At 32.9% G+C, this 22126-nt stretch overlaps 1 protein-coding gene across 2 annotated transcripts; it reads right to left on the reverse strand.

The window, feature by feature from the left end:
• Window positions 1-12637: 12637 nt before the first annotated feature.
• Window positions 12638-15067, reverse strand: LOC106409498 (probable indole-3-pyruvate monooxygenase YUCCA5). Of its 2 annotated transcripts, XM_048759508.1 has the most exons (3): window positions 13708-15050; window positions 13233-13604; window positions 12638-13142 (listed from the first exon to the last, which is right to left on the reverse strand). In XM_048759508.1, the coding sequence occupies exons 1-3, from the start codon at window positions 14392-14394 to the stop codon at window positions 13002-13004; spliced, it is 1200 nt and encodes a 399-aa protein (XP_048615465.1). In that variant the 5' UTR covers window positions 14395-15050; the 3' UTR covers window positions 12638-13001. The 2 variants fall into 2 exon arrangements, with proteins under 2 accessions (XP_048615465.1, XP_048615464.1); XM_048759507.1 differs by having other exon boundaries at window positions 12638-13604; window positions 13708-15067.
• Between the last annotated feature and the right edge of the window lie 7059 nt (window positions 15068-22126).

Below are 22126 nucleotides of genomic sequence, written 5' to 3' on the forward strand. Positions count from 1 at the left end.
TTTTATCCACTTTCACCATTCAAACATATGTTTTGAACCGCTAGATCCACTTGATCCACACTTGAACCGCTCGATCCGCTTGATCCACTCTTGTTCCGCTCAATCCGCTTGATACGCTAGATCCGCAACGCTTGATCCGCTTTCTCCATTCGGAACCTAAATGTGACCAAGAGAATATGTAGAAATAGTAAATTTCTTAACAGTTCTTACTATTTACATCATTTACAAGAAATATTTGTTCTTTATGATTCCTTAACATTCCTTAAAATTTAGAAAATAATAGACTATAATTATTCCTCATAAAATTAAGAAAAACAATATTTTACTTTCGTTTTATTCCTCTTTATTCCTTTTTTTCATATTCCTTATATTCCTTTATGATCACCGGTTAGTGGCTAAGTTTAAGAAAAAGTTAAATTTACATTTGTGAAAGGACAGAACTTATGTTCACCTTCTAGGGTGAACCTTTAAATTCACTTCACCTTTTAACACCATTCAAATTTACACATAAATTATTAATTAAAAAACATTAAATTAAATAAAAAAATAGCTACAAAAAAAAAACACTAATTTTAACGACGCTAACGCTTCCAGCGAAACCCTAAATCTTAAATTTTAAACCCTATACCCTAAATTCTAAAATCAAATCCAAACCCCTAAACCCAAACCCTATACCCTAAACCTTAATCTTAAACCCTAAACCCAAACTATATACCCTAACCCTAGACCCTAAACACAAATTATATACCTTAAACCCAAAAAATAGACTATAAACGTAAACTATATACCCTAAACCCAAGTTTTAGATCATAAACCTAAAGCGTAAACCTTAACCCAAACCCTATAGCATCTAAGTTTGGGGTTTGGGTTTAGGGTTTACCGTTTAGGTTTTAGGTCTAGAATTTGGGTTTAGGGTATAGGTTTTGGGTTTAGGATTTACGGTTTGGGTTTAGGATTTATCGTTTGGACTTATGGTTAAAGTTTTGGGTTTAGGGTATAGAATTTGGGTTTAAGGTTTATGGTTTGGGTTTAGGATCTAGGACTTGGGTTTAGGGTATATAGTTTAGGTTTATAGTCTAGTTTTTAGGTTTAGGGTATATAATTTAGGTTTATGGTATAGGTTTTGGATTTAGGGGTTTGGATTTGGGTTTAGAGGTTTGGATTTGGGTTTAGAATTTAGGGTATAATGTTTAGAATTTAAGATTTAGGGTTTAGAGTTTAGGTGGAAACATTAACGTCGTTAAAATTGCGTTTTTATTTTTTGTAGCTATTTTTTATTTAATTTAGTATTTTTTAATTAATAATTTATGTGAAAATTTGATTAGTTTTAAAAAGTGGGATGAATTTAAAGATTCACCCCTATGGGATGAACCTAAGTTCTGTCCTTTGTGAAATATGTAAGGAACTTCCTCATCGTAAAATACCAAAGACGTGGCGAGAATGTAATCTTAATGTGAACAAATTTCGATCGTGCAATAAAACTGAAACTAATTTACAAAAAAAAACTGAAACTCGAGTTATAAGAAAATAAAAATAATTACTTTAGATACCCCGTTATATTATAGTGGGGGAGTGTAATTATGACTGATGTGCACGTGGAGGCGTGGCTGGGAATTGCCATCATATGTATGGAACCACAAATCAAATGTTTGTAAGGTTTTACCCGTGACGACAAGTCAGAACACTCTTCACCACCTTCTCCTTTCAGCTTTTTGTCTCTTCTTTATTTCTCTTTTTATAGTAAGAACAAATATTTTTAACGCATTCACTCTCTAAAGTTCAACCTTTTTGGAAGCATAATGCCACTATGTACATTTTTGTAGGCTATATATTTTTGGGTCAATGTGTAGGCTATATTTGATTAGTTATATTTATAAAAACATTACTCGATAACGTAAAACATTGTCTTGTTTATCATTATAGGAGGAACCCGAGTAAAGACCCCACAAGTTTACTCGTGGATTTTAAGTAATAACGGAAGTTCTTAATTTGGATTTATTTGAAGAATAAACACTGTCTTGGTATTGGCCTTGAAGAAAGATAAATGGAAATTTATTAATAAGAAAAATGTCACATTCCGAACCAAAAAGAAAAAGAGAGTATAAGTTATTTAATGTGGATAAACCATGAAGAATGTTTGCAGCCGAAGGTTACTCACCCAACTAAAGCTCTTTAGCCTTTTGGGCACGCGGGTTCACATTCAAGTTTCAACTCATAGGTGATAGGTGTACAAACACATTTTTTGTCACCTAAAAATACTTAAATATATGGTGTTCTCCCCCATTCACTACTTAGTTGTGTCTCTCTGCTCCAAGAAGATCTCCATTCACCAATGCGCTCCCCTTATCCAATCCGTAAGAAAATAAGCTTCACAAATAAGACTTTCATACGCGTGACGAATGGTACTCATAACCACTGTCATTAATGGTATCACAAACTTCTGTATAAGTGCCTTCATATTTGCAAAAGCCTTCACTGACGAGATTGACTCCTTGTGTGGAAAGTTCTTATGGAAAGAAAATTGTGAAGCTCAGTCCTTAGAAAAAGTAGCACGGAGTTCATGCTGCAAAAGCAAAAAATGAAAGAGGGTTAGGTCTGAGAAACCTTTGAAACTGGAACAAAGTGTGTGCAATGAAGTTAAACCCTAACTCAACGAATATGTTAAAATCCGACAATAATTAATAAAGCCCAAAACGCGCATAAATAAATTTCTATAGTAGACGTGCAGAAGACGTAAGATGTGCTGCATTAGCGGGTCAACACCTTTTTCAGGGTCTTCCACACGAAGACCCCATGAGTCACACTGAAGAACTTTAGGATCTAGTCTCGAGTATCGTTGGTCATGAAGTCTCTGAAGGATACATACTCTGCAAAAAATTTCTCCACTCTCTCTCAAGGGATGCGTCTAACTGGCTCAAGCAACTGTAACCAAGATCTCTCATTACCTGGGATGACATAAAAAAGGCCTTCCTCAACAACTTTCTCAAAGACGCTGCAGCACCTCATGAGAGCAAGTTGGAATCTATCTGTGCTAGTAAAAATTCTAGAGGGCCAGTAGAAGATGTCTGGTTATTTCAAAACAGCCAAGTCTGGAGGAAAGAGCAGAAAGCGGAAGAAGAAACATAAGAGAAAAAAGAAGAATGATGACTTCTTGACAGTGGTTCCTCAGACTTGTTCAGATGAGTACCTTGAGTACTGAGTGTGCAACAGAGGAGGTTTGAAACCTTTTACCTGGATTCGAGTGCTTGTTACTCTAGAGCTAAGAGAGAATGGAGAAGCTTCTGCAAGAATCTTCATTGACTTCATGAACAAACTACTGAAGCAAGTTCCCATTCTCATCTCGACAAAACTTGATATCCAAAAGTCAAGCTAATGACTAAAAACAAGCACTTGATGGGAGGCAACCCATTGGTAAGCTTTAATTTTAGTGTAAATTTCATTTTTACTAATTTTCATATTTTTAGTACCATTCTTTGAGGTTATTGACTGCATGGTATATTAAATGGAAACACCAAAACTGATCACCTGCCAATAACATCCACGCTTGTTGAGAAAATCATAAGGAACCAAAGCTGACTTCCAACCTTAATCCATTTAATAGTTTGTCTTGGGGCTTGGTATACATGATGTGCTAAAATTACCATAGAGAAACTCTCTCAAATAAGAGATCAGTTGCAGTATTTAGGAATCCAATCCACAGAGACTCGTTATTTCACACAATAGACTTGAGTTTCAGATTTAGCTAGGCAAAATATAATATAAAACAATAAATAAGAAAGCAGTAAATAAAAGATAGTTTGTAAGCAGATGGGATAAGGGGCTAGACTTAGGGTTTCATTAGGTTAAATCTATAGATGTTAAGGAGTTGATCCTAGAACTCAAAAGCAATAATAAGATATCTAACTCTCACTGTGAGTCTACATGTTTAAATTTGTATTCATACTTATGGGTATTTAATACGGAACGAGTCGATTGATACACCTATAGAGTGTCGATAAATACGTCTTTTAAACCGGCTTTATCGTTCAGATCGATAAGTTCACTAGGTTAACTCAAAGATTGAAGCGATGGGGTAGGCAAATTTCCTATGACTTCATTATTCAACTACACTTTGCAAAGAAAAAAAATGAAAGAAAAGAAAGAAAAAAAAGAAAAAGAAAAGATTCAGAGAAGAAAAAAAAAGGGAAAAGAAATCAGAATAAGACTACATGTTTACTCCAAAGCCTGTTAGGGTAAGAGCTCATGTGTTCATTGATTGATACTTCCAAGATAAAGACTACACATTCTTTTGCAGAAATGAGGTCAGTAAAGGGGTATACCAAGTGGCGTCAGTTAAGCTGTGGGATGGATGGTATGGCTGCGAAGCCAAGGTTTAATACATGGAAGTTCCTCTAGAGTTGACACTGATCTAATGTGGTTTGCAACATTGCAGAGGTGAAGGTAGTAGTTTAAAAAAATTGCGAGTTCCTTCGTTTTAAAACCTCTTTGACATGACTAATCTATTTTTGCTTGATGACAAACAAAAAGATAAGTCGGGAGAAGTTGATATACCATGAATTTTACCACTTTTATACCATGGTATAAGTCATTTTTAGTGTCTATTATATGTGTTTAGATTGTGTTTAAAGTTTTTTCAGGTTTAGGTACAGTTTGGGCTATTTTGGAGATTCTAGAGCTTTTTGAGGTGCAAAGCTGTCCAGATGCGTCAGAAATTTAGCTATGGTTTGAAGTCTTATCGCATTGAGATTGAGCCCATATATAGACACATGATATATTTTTTAGTTAGCTTTCCAATACTACCAGTTTTAGGTCAATAAGGATCATGGATCAAAAGTTATGTCCGCTTTACTGAAGAATGGTCCGTCTGACTCGCGAGAGAAAACTATCGAGAATCAACTACTGTTGATCGACGACACCTTGGTGTCGATAAAAAATCCTCCAAATCAGCAAATCGTCGTATTTTAAAGAATTTTTAAGAATTACCACTTTACCCCAAAGTTTTCCTTATTTACAGAAGACCCCTATCCAACTTTAAACCCTATATATATGTTTTCTAAGCCAATATTGACAGCTACATTTTCTTTTATTCTTAGTTTTAGGGTTGGAGATAAGAGAAGAACTCCTTTAGGATTCTTTTGGAACTCCTTTGGTTTTAACATTGATTTATTTATCTATTATCTATTCAGACTATGTTTTGTGTTTCTTAGATTAGGATTGCTAGGGTGTTTTTAGATCTATACACCAGGGTAGCTTGTAATACTAGGATTTAGAGTAGTTAGAATAGCAGGAGAGTGTGACTTATTATCTGAACTTAAAATCATAAGACAATTGAGAGGTACGAGAGTGCAATCGATTAACGAAACCTGAACCCTAAGTGGATTAGAGACCTAGGCGCATTCGAAAGATGGTCTAGGATTTAGTTGAACATTATTAACTGATCGTTAATGCTTGTCTACAGAGGTGTCAATCGACATTATCTGTAGTATCGAACGACACTCTTCTTTGTTCGCATGCGAGTGCTGGAACATAAGATTTAGATATCTGATTAGACTTGCAGCGAGAGATAGTTATTCTAAGGAATAAAATTAACACGGTTATTTATTTTATGTTTTCTGTTTTTTTTTTTTTAAATAAACTTATGTATGTTTTGGTAATGATATTTAATATTTTATTATTTCCATGATAAATATTTTACTATTAAGAATATTTTCAATTTATTATTTTAAAAGCAAAAACTAAAACTAAAAACTAAAAACCAACATCTAAAATTACCATTCGTGCTTTTCAAAAAACTAAAATCTAGTGCAAAGTCAAAAACCAAAAAAAAAATAATATAAAATCCAAAACCCAAAAACTAAAAACTAGAAACCAAAATCCAGAATCTAGAAACCAAACAAACGATTAATCTCCCACATCAAGAGTTTAACTCAGAAATGAATAATATATAAAGGGTTACGGTGAATTCACTTAATCACCAATTGGTTTTAAGTTAGAATCCCATGATAAGTCTGAATTTAACATGGTATTAGAGCTGGCCTACACTTTGGCTCATTTATCCGGCTAGGACAGTGGTCCGATCATCCCACTAATCGATGGTCCAGGAAATGCTCAAGTCCACCGAGATAGCAAAAAAATAGCATTATCTCGGAGGGGGTATAATGGATTATCTCGAGATTAATGGTTATATGCACCATTATCTCGGCGGATGGTGTTGGAGATTAAGATCCTATATCGGAAAGACAAAATGGACTTAAATAATATATAAGGGACTTAAGCCAATCCATTTACCATCAACTTGTTTGAAGTTAGAAGCCCATTGTAAGCCCAATTTAACATAGAAAAGCTTCAAATAGATCTTAAGAGAATTTTCAACTCCTCTTTATATTTACCTTTATAATAGTATTTAGAGGCAAAATTCACTCCAACACAACTTTATTTGATCCACTAAATTAGAAATTGCTATTTTTTCTTCTATAATAGAAAAATAGCAATTCTATATTTTTATTTGTAGTTAAATATTATTAGTTTACATGAATACATTGGAATAAACTTCATCTTTATTATAGTGTACATCTATCTCTAGACATTATTAGATAAGTGGTTTGTCATGTGTCATCACCACATATAACAATGATGACATGGCTTGAAGCTAATTGTGAAATAAATATTCACATTTAATATGACTTATATTTTGGCAAGTTTTATAAAATATGGTAATAACTCAAAGATCATCATTTATATAACAACACATAATATAATAGTAGAAATATAAATATAATAGTTTTAAAATTTTTTAAAATTATTATTTAATTTTACTTATCATAATTATATATCTTTTGATGCTAAAAAAATTCTTCAAATTTTATGCAGTTTTTCTTTAAATTATAATTTCTGATCCCAATACCATTAGTTTCTTTTTATTATTTACAAATTTTATTTAGTTTTACGTTTTGATAATTATATATAACAAAATTTTCTCTTGATTTTATGGAATTTTATTAAATATAAATAAACCAAAAGAAATAGATAAAAAATATTCCAAAACTATTATTTTAAATATATACATATATATATTATTAAATAAAAATTTAAATAAAAATTATTTATACTAATTTTTAAATATAATTAAATTAAAAAAATAATGTAAGCGAATAATAAAAGCTAAAGCTACTAAAATTTTATTTTTAAATATACTTTAAATTTTAAAAACTTTTATTTCTACACTAGAAAAACACGTAGTTTTAGAGATAAAAATAAAAAAAAATATATTGGAGATGATGTAAAAGATATAGAAGCTTCCTATAGAATTTTGGAGTTTCATGTAGTGGTTGATAGCTAAAACTGAAAATCGCAATCAGATGAATCTAATTAAGAAGCACGTTAAAACTTTTCAATAGATAAAAGCATTGTTTTCTGTAGATTATGTACGTTTTTGTATTTGTATATACATCATTGTAAACTTTATCCTTATCTAAAAGTAAGTAATAAAAAAAAAACAGAAGCTTAATCTCGATATTATTCTGATGAGATGAAACCACGAATTTGGTCAAAGTATAGTTTATTCAAGCAAACTATTAAACTAACAAAACCGTATATGTAAATCAGAAGTAAGGGAAACACTTCATCTGTAATACCCATGCATAAACAGCTGTACTATCACATTCGACGCTGATGTCCACACCGGACGAGTTTCTTCAACTGATACAGAAACTTACGAGCAGTTGATATGTGGCGACGTATGTCTGCATTGGATTTGGCCTTCTTCAAACTGTAGCTCTTCAGATAGATGCAACGACGTCGTCTATAATCGTCTTCCTGACTCAATAGAAAGTCTGCACTCAGTTTTTCTGAAGTTACTTCTTCATCATGTATTGGCTTCTTTGGGTTTCCTTCTTGATCCCAAACTTTTCCATAGATCCAGTTCTCCTTTTCCATCATCGATAATATAGCAGATTTCTCTTCTATCTAGCTCTCTATGTAAATTCATTAGTTGTAGAGTATTAGGGTATATATACAGCCTTGTTTTTTTTCCTTTTTTTTTAAATGTTAAATATACTGGATTAATTAGAGAATTTTATTTACAAAAAATATATATCCATTAACAAAAAAAAGGAAAAATAACTCATTAACATAAACTCTCTGTGACGACCCGGTTTCCTTAACAGGTTTGGTTTGTTCCCTAATTAATTTTTTTTTAATTAAACCAAAGCCATATATTTTGTTATTAGAGCATCATTATCGTGGTCCTAAGCCGCGTCCGTAGCTAATTAATCATCAAAACTAAATCGAAACTAAATTAAATGGAAGCAAACGTTTGTTATTGTTAACTATGCATGTGTATTTAAAAGAAAACAAAACCCTAGCTCCTTTTTACTCTTCGTAGAGAGGAGCCGTCATTGTTATAAGCGAAACCACAAATCCAATGTTCATGAAACACCTAACCTATTTGACTCACAATGTAATCTGACTATAACGACGGATCTACACTCTGAGATATTCCGGGAAAGTAACAGAAGAGAAAAGAAAAGAAAGTTTCAACAGTATTTTTTCGATAATCTGATTTCTACCAACGAGCAGCTATATAACGTGATTCTTCTTTCTCTCTGACGTGGCTACTGTCGACGTGGCATACCCTCTCCTTTAACTGTATCAAATCTCCCTGGCTGAGAGAACTTTGTCCCCAAGGTTCTAATGCAGGAAATTTATGCTGCGAGCCTTTGCGTTTCCATTGATATCTCACCGTGAATCCTCACTGTACCTTGATCACAGCTTTCGGATAGATTCCCAGCTTAATGTTCAGAAGGCTGTTTCCTGGCATGATGGTAACAGGAAAACAGTGTTGGAACCTGATGTAGTTGCTTCTGCTTCTGCAGCAAGTCGTGGTTGTTTTCACCTTCAGTAAAGACCAAGTTTCTTGATATCCACATGCATAAAAATTCTGAGAAACCCCCAAAACAGTGAATCCACATCACTCAATATTATCTCAGGTGGTCTTTTCACATGAAACACTTTGGAGATGATGAATCAGTGACACGACTCTCAACTTGACCAGTGTTTGTCCTGGACATTGTGATCTTCTCACTTGAAAATTGGAACTCCAAACATGACAACCCCTCTTTAACCTCTGAATCTTGTTTTGGTTTCTCAGCTTCTTCCCAGCTAGAGGACCAATTCACATATTGCAATTCACGCCTCAAATGAACAAAGATGGAACCATCTGAATGTGAACTCACCCTGTGAAGTCGTTGTGCTAAATGCAGAACTGGACCGTGTCCTCTGACTAACTTGTGAATATAGTCACAACTTTCACACTTGTTCTGTCCATCCCATTGATATATCTATAAACCATTACAACACCACACTTTGTAAGACAAACAACGCCTCCTGGATTAAAAGGTAAGTTTGTAGTATCACCAATACATCTCAGAATCTTGTAAAACCCGTCCCCTCCAAATCTGTGATGTTACAGCCCCAGTCCCAATCCTTTTTAGTATAGGATGGATGGATTGATTGTTTGTACTTTGTAATGAACTATCTATCTTATTAAAACTCAAGTACAAATTAGGTTTGTTTGGAAACATGGATTGCAGTTGTAAAAAAGATGTTTTGTTTGGAAACATAGATTGTAGTTTTAAAAAATAGGTTTGTTTGGAAACATGGATAACAGTATATTAAGAGGAAAAAAAAAGTAATTGGCTCATATTTTTAAGAAAATTTGGAAGTCAATTATATTATGAGAAACTATCTATCTGGTACCTAATCGGGTTCGGTTCAGGTCTATTTGAGTTTAGGGTTTCTGGAGTTAAAGATTTCAGCCTCATTCTAATATTTTTAAATTTCAATTTGGGTTCGCTTCGGATTATTTCGGGTTCGGTTCGAGTTCGGATAACCCATTTAAATTACTTTTAAAATTTTAAAATTCATTATATATTTATATACTTTAAATTTTTCAAAAACTATAAACAAAATAATATAATAAATATAAATTTGAATAACATATGTCAGAATACCTAAACTTAACATATAAATTACTTTAGTTCAAATATTTGGATAGAGAATCAATAATTATTTTAAGTATTTTTGGTGTTTTAAGTACACTTTTACTATTTTATATATTTACTTTTGATTATTTGTATATATTTTCAAGTATTTAAACCAGCTTAAAAGTATCATATATATTTTAGATGTTTTATATATATTAAATCTAAAAATAATTAATATATATGTATATAAATATATTTCAGATATATTCGGGTGCCCGGAATACTTCGGTTCAGATCGGATTCGGTTTCGGTTATCTAAAAACCAAAATTTTGAATAATTTAGATATTTAATCAATTTTGGTTTGGATTTGGTACTACTTTTTGGATCGAGATCGGTTCGGTTCTTCAGTTCGGGACTTCGGGTAGTTTGCCTAACTCTTATATTATTATTTATTTGGCTAAAAAAACATAACCTTAACCCTAACCCTTATATTATTGACATGAAAGATAAATAAAAACATATTTTTAAAAAAATATACTCGTGCACCTGCACTGGTCAAAATCTAGTTGTCCTTATTGTTGAAATGAAATTCACAGATGGCAAAAAAAAAACTCTTACACAGAGGAATGATTCATAGCGTAGAGAATTTTATAAAGAAGTTCATAACAGTGATTAAAAAGCATAAATAGTTGTTAGTGGACTCAAAGTTTGGCCTCAAAATCTCCTAAATTTTATTTCCTAAAAACATATTTTAAATTTTTTTGTAAATAATATATACATATATTTAGAAGCACCATAGAACAGTGGTTAAAGTATAAAGGTTTCCATATTCAAGTTTGGAGTTCGAGTTTCATACAATGCAATTTTTTACAGATTATAGAATGCAGAGCTTATTGAAGGTTCCAGAATGTTGCATGTAGTGTTGTTCGTTGTGGTCCTCTACTACAGAGAGAACCTATTCATCGAAAATGTCATACATGCAGAACCGTCCTGTCGATCTAAGTGTTTTGCGTAGAGCTTCATCCTAAAATCATTATGCGAGATGCTCATCAATATGACATATTGTAGGTAGTTGATTATCATATGTAATATAATTAGAGATTATATGATGCTGTATTGTGGTTTACCCATTGTGTAAAAAAAAAGAAACGTGATATATGTATATTGGAGTATAAGTGGTCATTTTCAAATTATTTTCCAATAAAAACAATTCAATGAAAAATGAACTTCAATGTTAAACATGATTAAAAAAAGGAAAAAAAAGGACCAACTTTTTTTGTCGTTTGAGTAACCCATTATTTGTTTTATCAACAATAAAAACATATATTAATACATTATCTATCTATACTATTATCTGTGATGTGATTTTTTGCATTTGATGACATCCTTAATGAATTTTTATATATAATTAAAAGGAAATTTATATTAATAATATTAGATTTTTTAAAAATAAGAAAATTCTTACATCTTATGTTGTTATCTTGAAATAATATTTTCTATTATAAAGTTAAAAAAAAAGATAGAAAACAATTTACAATTAAATATTAATCAAGAAATTTTTTTGTATAAAGATATTTTCTTAAATTATTAATATAGAGTGTTCTTAAAATTTCAACACAATAATAAAACATATTTTAGTTAAAGTTTTGTTATATATACGTAAATAATTTGATGTTTGATTTAAAAATTTTGAAAATAGAAAGAATAACTTATCCTGCTTGTTTTTGAATTAATAAAACACAAACTCATAAGTATTCATAAGAAGATAATGTCCACATGTATGGTCAAAATATTTAGTTTTATTATCTTCTATATTTTTAAAAACACGCCTGACCAACCAAATTCTGCCATATATCACTTAGATTTAAAAAAATTTAAAAATCAATTAAAACAAGATAATGATTAAAACAAAACATATCAACGATGTTTTATTTCTTTTGTTCCCATATCTTTAAAATTTGACTGACAAATCATAAACGACACCAGAACTACCATCGTTTAACAATAGAATAGGAAATGATTATACTCTTTCTTATTCAATCTCGATACTTTAACTCAAAATTAGTGTCGTATGAATGTCCCGAGTAGGCTTGGGCATTTCGGGTATCGGTTCGGTTCGGGTATTTCGGGTTTCGGGTAATTCACCACTTTAAAGTTCTACGGTCATTACTTTGATATTCAGTGAGATAATTTGGTTTATGTAAGGTGATTGGAACTTTGAGTGTTGAAAAGATGCAAAATTGCCGCCATGAAAAAGTTGATCCTATTCTAAGAAAAAAAATAAATGGACGTACGTTTGAAGTTTTAGTGATGCTGTATGTGAGCTTGTCATTTATGTCATATACTATATTTTAAAGGTGGTATAGAATTACACTAAATAATAAATTACACATGTTCTCAAACTAAAGAGTTTGATAACTTTCATAACATAATTATTTTCAATGCATTTTCAAAACAAATCTAATTTTATGTATGCGGTTAATAAACGAAAATATGTGTTATTGGTTTGTGTATGTATATTCATCTCCCTCTAATAATCAAGTTGTGTAATTTTAGTGATACAGAACTGAATTTGGTCTTGCGTAATCAAAAATATTCCCATGCGTAGCATTGAATTAATACTGGTATTTCATAAACCATTACAAACAACACGTAAAATAAAAAAATCATAAAAATAAAATAATTAAAGAGAAACACCACATCATCCAAGTTAATACAAATTCCCAGACAGCCATCAAAAACAACACCGTTGGGTCTTGAGGACAGGGCTCTCTTTTACACACTGTTTATTCCCTATCTTTTTATCTGTATACTTTCTTCTTCTTTTCTTTACAAAAAAATGAATTAATAAATAAACACTGTTTTAACTTTTTGTCCCGAACCGTTTTAAAATAATATAATAAATGTATGAAATAACTCTAACTTGACCTCTAAGCAACTGAGATGCATCTGCGGTGACCCACTCGTGTTCTCATTTTCCGTCGTTTGGTCTCTTCTCTCCACACGTTACCAATGTCTTAAGCGATGCTAATAGCGTCTGCTGATGCTCCGGCCAATCCTTTCCTCGTGAATCCAGCCGCGTAAAGTCCCGATTTACCTTTCCATGCGTTTGGAAACGGCGATTTAGGAAACCCGTTCTTGGAAAATAGGTCATTTTCCTGAAGGACAAAAAGAATAGATTCAGTTGACTTGTTATGCAATAAACTACCGAAACTATTAGATTGAAGTTGTTTTGTTTTGTTTCTCACCTGAAGCCAAGAAGGAACGTTACTGCGGTATCCCGTGGCTAGAACAACAGCGTCAAGATCTAATATCTGACCATCAACGAGCTCCACGTGGCTACGAGAGAACCTTTTGATTCCAGGGACGATATCTACCTGGCCGGATTTTATTTTCTCCATAGCTCCGATATCAAGCACTGGAGTCTTCCCTGTGAGGACCTTGAGCTCCATTGGACCCATTTTGGGCCTCTTTAGCCCATTCTTTGTCAAGTTTCCCAAAACCAGCCATGCGAGGATCAACAGAATCTTGTCCACTAGCCATAGAGGTAGCCACTTCATCAGTATCATTGAGATTTCGAAAGTCGATTTGCCTAGAATCTCCCTAGGTAAGACATGAACCTGATCAAAATTAAATACCAAATTAGCTTAAGGGTAAATCTTTATTGACTATAAAAATTTGTAAACTAAGTTTAAAGTTGGAACTTTGATTTGTATAACTTACCGAGCTACGAACAACCATGGAGGGGTTAGCACCGTGATTTGCGAGATCAAGAGAAACTTCCATGCCGGAGTTTCCACATCCGACGACAAGAACACTTTTTCCTCTGTATTTCTCCCCAGATTTATACTCACAAGAGTGTATCACCTCTCCGTTGAACTCCGTCGTCAGCCCATCTATCTCGGGAACAACTCTCTCCGCGTTTTCTCCCGTCGCCACCACTAGCCACCGGCAGATATATTCCATCTCTGACCCGGAAACGGCCGAGGAAGGAGAAGACTTCACCGTCTTAATACGCCAGAGACCACTGGTCTTTTCGTAACGGGCGGACTGAACACACTCGTTGAATTGAGGGCTAATGTCGAATCGGGTAGCGTAGGACTCAAGGTAATCGATGAACTGCCGTTTTGTCGGATAATCGGGGTAGTTTTCTGGGAAGGGCATTTTGGGTAATTGACAAACTTTCTTGGGTAAATGAAGTTTGAGTCTGTCGTAGGTTCTTTTCTGCCACAGTGAAGCTATGCATTCTTCTCTCTCCAATACCACAAAGGGAACACCTTCCTCGCGGAGACAAGCAGCTGTGGCTAGCCCCGATGGGCCCGCTCCAACGATAACTGGACCGTTAACCCAAATGCACCGTTGTCTGTCAGAGAAATCTTCACTTCCCATGAGCCTAAACATGTTCTCCATTCTAGGGTTGAGTTTGATGGAACCGATAGTATATGTAGTGAAAACCGAATAAGGTTTAGGTAGGTTTCAAGGTGTTTTGATCGAATTCAAAAGGATTGGTAGTGAAGCTGAGTAAGTTATATGTTTGTTGATTAAGAATGAGATGTGTTTGGAATGTGTTGTGGAGATAGAGGTGGTGTGAGTGAGTTTATATAAAGGACGAGTTAGGAGGAAGCTGCATGTGACTTGCGCCTTCTAAGGTTAAATTTTAACAATTAAATGAATACAAAAGTTCTTCATTAAGTGTTGCTAACTAAAATGTAATAGTTTATTTTGATTTCCCATTTAATCATATGCCTTTGCTAAAAAATAGTTTACGATATTTAAGCTTTTCCTTATGGAATTATTCGATTCTTTCCTTCAAAGTTGCTGATGGGACTTTGATTAGAGTATCTCAATCTATAATCATATATTTGCTCCATTTATTAGCATAACTTAATTAGTTGGTGATGATTAAAATAGTATTGCTTTATGGTATATATATATTGAGATATTACTTATACTGATTAAATGGCTTTGAATATTACAAAGAGATATAGTTTAAAATTTAATGATGTGAAAGCGTAATCAACTAGGCGCAATGGACCAGTGATAATAATATAGATCATCCAAATTCTTTCGATCTTATGGTCCTACCCCATGAGCTTGTAGATGGCTTTGGAGAATAAAACTGAAATATGAAAATTACTTGTGAAATAGATATCTAGAAATTAATGTATGTATATATAAGTGCAAAATGATCGAAGTAGCTAGGTTAGGTTCGGTTCAAATATAAAGTGTGTGGGAGTATTTTATGAGGTAGCTAGGTGTATTTAGCTCAATTGATATTATTTGTGATCAGTGTTTCAAAAACTGTTTGGATGGTCTCCAGATGATTAATTGTTAAGTTATATATATAATATATATATTCGGTGCTGATTAATGATTATCTATCATATATAATATTGCGGGAAAAGTCGATTCGAACTTTAGGAAACAACGGAACTTGCATAAGATGAATAGAAAGAGCATTGTAATACCGGTGATTTCTAGAGTATTTTAATGGGAAATCAGAAAAGGATTTAATTAGTGTATAATATATACAACATAAGCGATATTAGGCTAACCTGTCATTTTAGGCTAATTTGATGCAAATACAGTAACCGATTAGTTTATATAACAATTTTATCGAAGTAATGTTTTATTTGTAGAGTTTACTTTGTCCGAGTAATACATTATACATCGGGGTGGATCCTCAGAGGATCAGACGATGCAATTGGTGGGATTTACGTGTTCAGGTCCATCAAGAATTGATTTGGTGTGAGAGTGATTGCGTCGGTTTATCATGCTTTGAACAGATAAAAACTAATGTGCACCATTTTATCAAGCCTGTCGTCGCCACTGTAGTGAATTTTCATCTATACTTAGTCGATGATTGGCACGTACTAATTAAATAGCCATGCATAACTATTTGTCTTTACATATTAAACGATAATCTTAGAAACGTAAAAGGGTTTTGTTATTTTGTTTTTGATCGTGTCTAATAATTTTTTTGTATGTTAATCCACTTTTTAAAATATTATACAGCATGGAAGTTTAAATATCGTAATAACGTTAACACAAATTATTTAATTATATTTTCTAAATTACAGTTGATAATTATCTTATGGTTTAATTACTTTTCATTATTATATTCATGCATAGCTTATAATTAACTGCTATTTTTCTGTATTAGATAATACACATACAAAATAATTTGGTTTATTAAACAATGTTTTTTTAAAAAAAAACCCTAAACTAGTAACTCTCCAAGATCAATTATTTATTTTGGATAAAGATAACTGCTTTTACATCAAATTATGCTGATGCATGCTCTTCAAGACTTGCTGAGATTTTACAGTCTTCGAAGCTGGTTCAGTAGTCTTAACTTTTAACTAACCAAGTGGTTTTGGCTAGTGGTAATAGAAAGATACATGATAGTTCCACCTTTGGTTTGGTTTTCTTTGACCACTGGAGCGTTTTAAGTTATAATAAAATACGGATCCTGCGGATCTCGTAGTGAATAGTCATTTGGCTTATAAAATTTTGGGATCACACTACACACTATGGTAATCAGAAAAAAAAAACCTTAACTTTTAACCACATTCTTTTCTCTCCAATAATATTAGCCTCTAGTCATTAATGCTTTCCATCTATGTCCGATCGAATTAATTTTTTTCTTTTTGTCAACGATCGGATTAAAAATGTGTATTCTATATGTTTATTAGTCCGGGTTATCTTAGGGATTTTACAGAACTTCGAATATAGGAAAAACAACTTGATAAAATAAGCGTGGCGAACGCGTGATGACAAAGTATTGCACGCAAATGAGATGGTGAGCCCAGTGGGGGCACAATTGTGACCCAATTCTCAAGCCTTCCGCCGACTACCTAATAAACCACATCAAATCAATTTGCAATATTGCAACTTTGTTATACCTTATTTAGTAGGATTATTTTTGTCCTTTATGGTATTACTCGCTTTCTATTGCTTTCTGTGAATCTTCCATTACACGGTTTTCAAAATGTTGAACTAGAAATGGAAAAGTTGGAAATGTTCTTCCCATCTAACTAATTTATTGAGCCTAGTAGATGTACGATGGGCGCGTTATGAATTATTCCATCTACATTTTAGTTCATTATAATACGTATTACTACTTATAGTGGTATATATGAGAAAGTTCAAAGTATATCTTATATATTATTTGAGAAACCTTACAATGAGATAGTCATATGTTATCACTAAAATGATTCCTAAAATTCTTAGAGAAATAGGTTTTTTTATTCAAATTTTTGTGATTTTTAAAAGTTTCACACTCAAATTTTTGTGATCCATGGCTTAAAACTTTTGTTTCTGCAAGATACAAATGATTACAAAATTATATAAGTATGAAGTATCATTTAATAAATACTAAAATTTAATATATATATATATATATATATATATATATATATATATATATATTAGGAAGTATCATTTAATAAATATTAAGATTTAAAGATATATATATGTATATTAAATTAAACTATATACTATATAAAAAATACATAAATATTTTAATCTCGAAATTTGCTTTGAACATTTTTTTTGATAAAAACTTTGAATAAATATTGACAACTTAAAATTTAAAACCTATTGCATTGAATTTATTTTTTTAAATTATAAATTACTAAAACTATTAGTCCTACAATGAAAATGTTGTAATTAACAATTCAATGTTTTTGCTATAAAAAAATCATATGAGTAGAAAACATCATTTAATAGATATTAATATTAAAAGTATACTCTATATATATATATATATATCTTAATATCATTTAAATTTAATTATATATTATATAAAATAAAAGATGTGATTGTTTGGATTAATAAAATTTATTTATGTGTTCGTACCAATTTAATTATATACACAATAGTTACTGATTTTTTGATTATTTAAGATAAGATATTATTTCAGAATACGTAAAAAAAATACAATATACAATATATAAAATATAATATATAATGTTTGTCTGGCGCCTTTTATTTATTACTCACTCTGTTTCATAATAAGTGTCATTCTAGCTTTTTTTTCTTGTTACACAAAAAGTGTCACTTTACAATTCCAATGGAAATTATACTTACTTTCAGCTGGAAATTAATTGCAAACTGCATTGGTTTTATAAATAATTTTATTTATCTCAAATACTATTGGCCAGAAAGATGTAATTAATAAAGACTTACATATATTTCCGCTACTTTCTTAGTCTGTGTGAAAAGTGTCAAAGTGACACTTATTCACAAACGGAGGGAGTATTTTGGAATACTACGTGGAAAATTTCACGTGATTCGATACTCTTATATGTTTCAACTTATCCTATCTATATGCTGAAACACTCATCAATATTTCATCTAGAGGAGCCAATCAAAGAATGTGAAATTTCTTATATAACCAAATGGGGTAGTCTAGTAGTAATATTTTGAGTTTGGTGTGTACCCATATCAATCCTATCTTCGATTCTAACTAAATTATCATTGGTTCATCAGTAGAAACTTGGATTTATGCCCAAGTGGTTAACATGATGGATTGTAACAGACGACGGTCTACCTTTTTGTAGTCAATTCACTCTGCAACAGTAAATGTGTTTTTTCAGAAACCAACCAGATCAATCGATAGAATATATAAAAAAAAATATTCTTATGTATATGATGCGCCCTAAGGAATAAACACTCGACCGGTAAAAAAATATATGGACTCGATCCGTGAGGAAGGAGAACTGATGGAATGAACGGTGACACAAAGGGTTGCGGATGGCCCAATGATACTACCAGAGTGCTTGATTGTCGCTTGATATGACTCACAGGTCCGACAAGGAAGCAAAACTCGATCTGTTGCCGGATGTGACGCACCGGTCCAACAAGAAAGAGGCGTTTAACTTGGAGCTAACTACACCAAGAAAACTAAAAATGTTCTAAGCAAAGAACAAATAGTATAAACTCAAAAGAAGAATAAAAAATTGATTGTATTACTTCATGAAAGGGATTACATATTTATAGTACTTGTGGTCAAAGAAAGACATAAAGAAATGCGGAAAAATATATAGGAAATAACAAAGATTGACTAGAAAATAATAAAGATAGTCAAAGACTCCATTTTCCATGCGATCTAGCATTAAAGATAGTCAAAGACTCCATTTCCCATGCGATCTGGTCAAGATGACCCTTTGCCTACTGTCAAGGTTCATCCGAACCAATCTGGTCCATGGCGGTAAGGAGCAGTACGTGGGTTGTACTATCTGAGGCACATCATTCTCTTTCTCTTCAAAAGGATTTGTCCACAAATCTGACTCTCCTGGATCAAAAAGAAACATGGGTGAAATAGAGATCAAGTTCACATTACCACCTTTATGCAACCATTGTAGTTGTGCGAGCAACTTTAGCTTGATCATTCCACGCCCATCTCTTACTTTGTAAATTATGTGATGGTTTCTTTGAGTTCCATTTCCAACATCATACTCTTTGGGATGAAATAACCATACCTCCAAATACTGTAGGTCATCCTGGACATTTTTGCTGCAACCAACATCCAAAAACTTATACTGAAATTTCGTTCTGATATATGGCTTCAATTCTTCAAACAACAGAGCCTTTGCTTTGTCAGCTGGATTCCAGAAAGCTGATTCTCCAAAGACAAAATTCACAGCTTCAGTTATCTTTGATTGCACTTGTGAGTTAAGAACCGAACTCAAAACCCTTCCCTCTTCCATGTTTGATTTACCTAGAGATGCCCAAAGCTTCTTCTCCCCATATTCTAGTTCCTTCAGTGTCTCAAAATAAAGGATGTATGGATCAGGTCGTGAATAATGAGAATACCTTTTGAAAATATCATCGAAATGGGTTAAAGTTGAAATCTGAATCAGTTCTTCTTTTGCAGCTTCTTTAGCAGCTTCTTTAGTCTCCTTAGGATCTGATTGCTCAATTGTTTCTTGCTGTGCCTCCTCATCAAAGATTAGACCAAGATCATAGCTCAATGGTCTCCTACTGACAAGAAGTGAATCTTGCGTCGGACTATCGAATTGCTTTTCCTCCTCAACAAAGTTTAGACCAAGATCATAGCTCAATGGTCTCCTAGTGACAAGAAGTGAACCTTGAGCCTGGTTTTCCGGTTCTACAAACCAGTCTTCCGCTGCTAGCCTCCTTGATTCTGGTTTTTCATGGCTAGGCACAGATTGCTTTTGTTGTGTCTCAAACTGATCAATTCTTTTGTGGATCGGAGCAAACTTAGCCTCGATCATCTGCTTAAATTCACTTATGAATTCTTGAACAGTGATATTGTATCATTCTGCCTCTTGAATGACATGTTGTTGAAAAGATGAAGGATAGATCGATAGATGAGAAGATGAATAGATAGTACCGGTTGAGTGGCTTTGATACCACTTGATGCGCCCTAAGGAACGAACACTCGACCGGTAAAGAAAGATATGGACTCGATCCGTGAGGAAGGAGAACTCATGGAATGAATGGTGACACAAAAGGTTGCGGATGGCCCAATGATACTACCAGGGTGCTTCATTGTTGCCTGATATGACTCACATGTCCGACAAGGAAGCAAAACTCGATCTGTTGCCGGATGTGATGCACCGGTCCAACAAGAAAGAGGCGATTAACTTGGAGTTAACCACACCAAGAAAACTAAAAATGTTCTAAGCAAAGAACAAAGAGTATAAACTCAAAAGAAGAAGGAACATCGATTGTATTACTTCATGAAAGGGATTACATATTTATAGTTCTTGTGGTCAAAGAAAGACATAAAGAAATGCGGAAAAACATATCTAGGAAATAACAAAGATTGACTAGAAAATTATAAAGATAGTCAAAGACTCCATTTTCCATGCGATCTGATATTAAAGATAGTCAAAGACTCCATTTTCCATGCGATTTGGTCAAGATGACCCTTTGCCTAATGTCCAGGTTCATCCGAACCAATCTAGTCCATGGCGGTAAGGAGCAGGACGTGGGTTCTACGATCTGAGGCGCATCAGTATAGATGGAAAAATTTCGTATTTTCTGGGTTAGCTGAAGTAAATAAACACTCCATCTTCTCTCTTAGAAAGCTTCTTCATCTCTTGGCCTCCGTTCACCGACTCCGGCCGCTTCCAAAGGGTTGGAGTCAGGTTTAGCTTTTTGTTTCTTCCATCTCCAGTGTTTCATCCGATCATTTGCATGTTTGATTCTGAAGGTGAAAAGCTGAAGATCTAGATATGATCGAGTCCTCATCTTTCACGGCTTCTCAGTTGGCGTTTCTTAGTCGTTCTCGTCATACTCTCGACTTCTCAGTTGAATGTTATAGAACAAAGTGTTCTGTTCTCCGGTGTTGAAGCTCAGGTTCTCTGGTTTCTAATTGCTTGCACTTATTCACTATGGGAGGTTCCTAGTTCATAGTCTCTTCAAAGACCCACATGGAGTATTGGTGTTGTGTCGTTTAGGAGCATCTCCTCCTCTTCACTTTGATCTTGTTTTTTTGGTTTTACCCTCTCTTTCATCATGCAAGATAGGTTCAGGTTAAATTTTGGGTTCATCCAGCTTTAGTTATCATATCTGTATCTCTTGATGTAATGTTTTTTGTTTAATATAATCATCTTTCAGTGTTAAAAAAAAGATGGAAAAAATTCGTTTGTGAGATTTTTTTTGGGCATTTGGCTAGCCGCGATGTAGATCAGCTTTAATATATATCTTGTGATATTTGATTATGAAGCTAGATTATATTGGATTTCATTAACGGCCTTGGTTGGACTTTCTCCCTTGGCACTTAAGTTTGGTTGGTGGTATATAAAATAATTGAACAGAAATCAAATAGTACAATTAATTTCTTTTTTAGTTTTGGTAAGGTAATAAGGTTCAGTGACATCTCACAGAAAAGCTCTTGCAGATATTACGAATTGTTTAAAATGCTTTTGCAATGATCACGTTCTTTCATATATATTATCCGTTAGGTAATAATGGAGAATTATATGCATAGGAAAGGATGCATACATTTTGCTTCACATGGCTCCTTCCCATAAAATAGAATGTTTTCATTTTTCAAAAAAATCCAAGCAAAATAAAAGTTTAAAAACTTATTAAATAAAACATTAAATTAGTATGTAAGAGCATGTATAGTGCTGTTATTGATGCTGTTATTGATTCGATTGGTGTA

The sequence above is a fragment of the Brassica napus genome, chromosome A2 (genome assembly GCF_020379485.1).
Source record: "Brassica napus cultivar Da-Ae chromosome A2, Da-Ae, whole genome shotgun sequence".
In the NCBI taxonomy this organism is placed as follows: Eukaryota; Viridiplantae; Streptophyta; class Magnoliopsida; order Brassicales; family Brassicaceae; genus Brassica; species Brassica napus.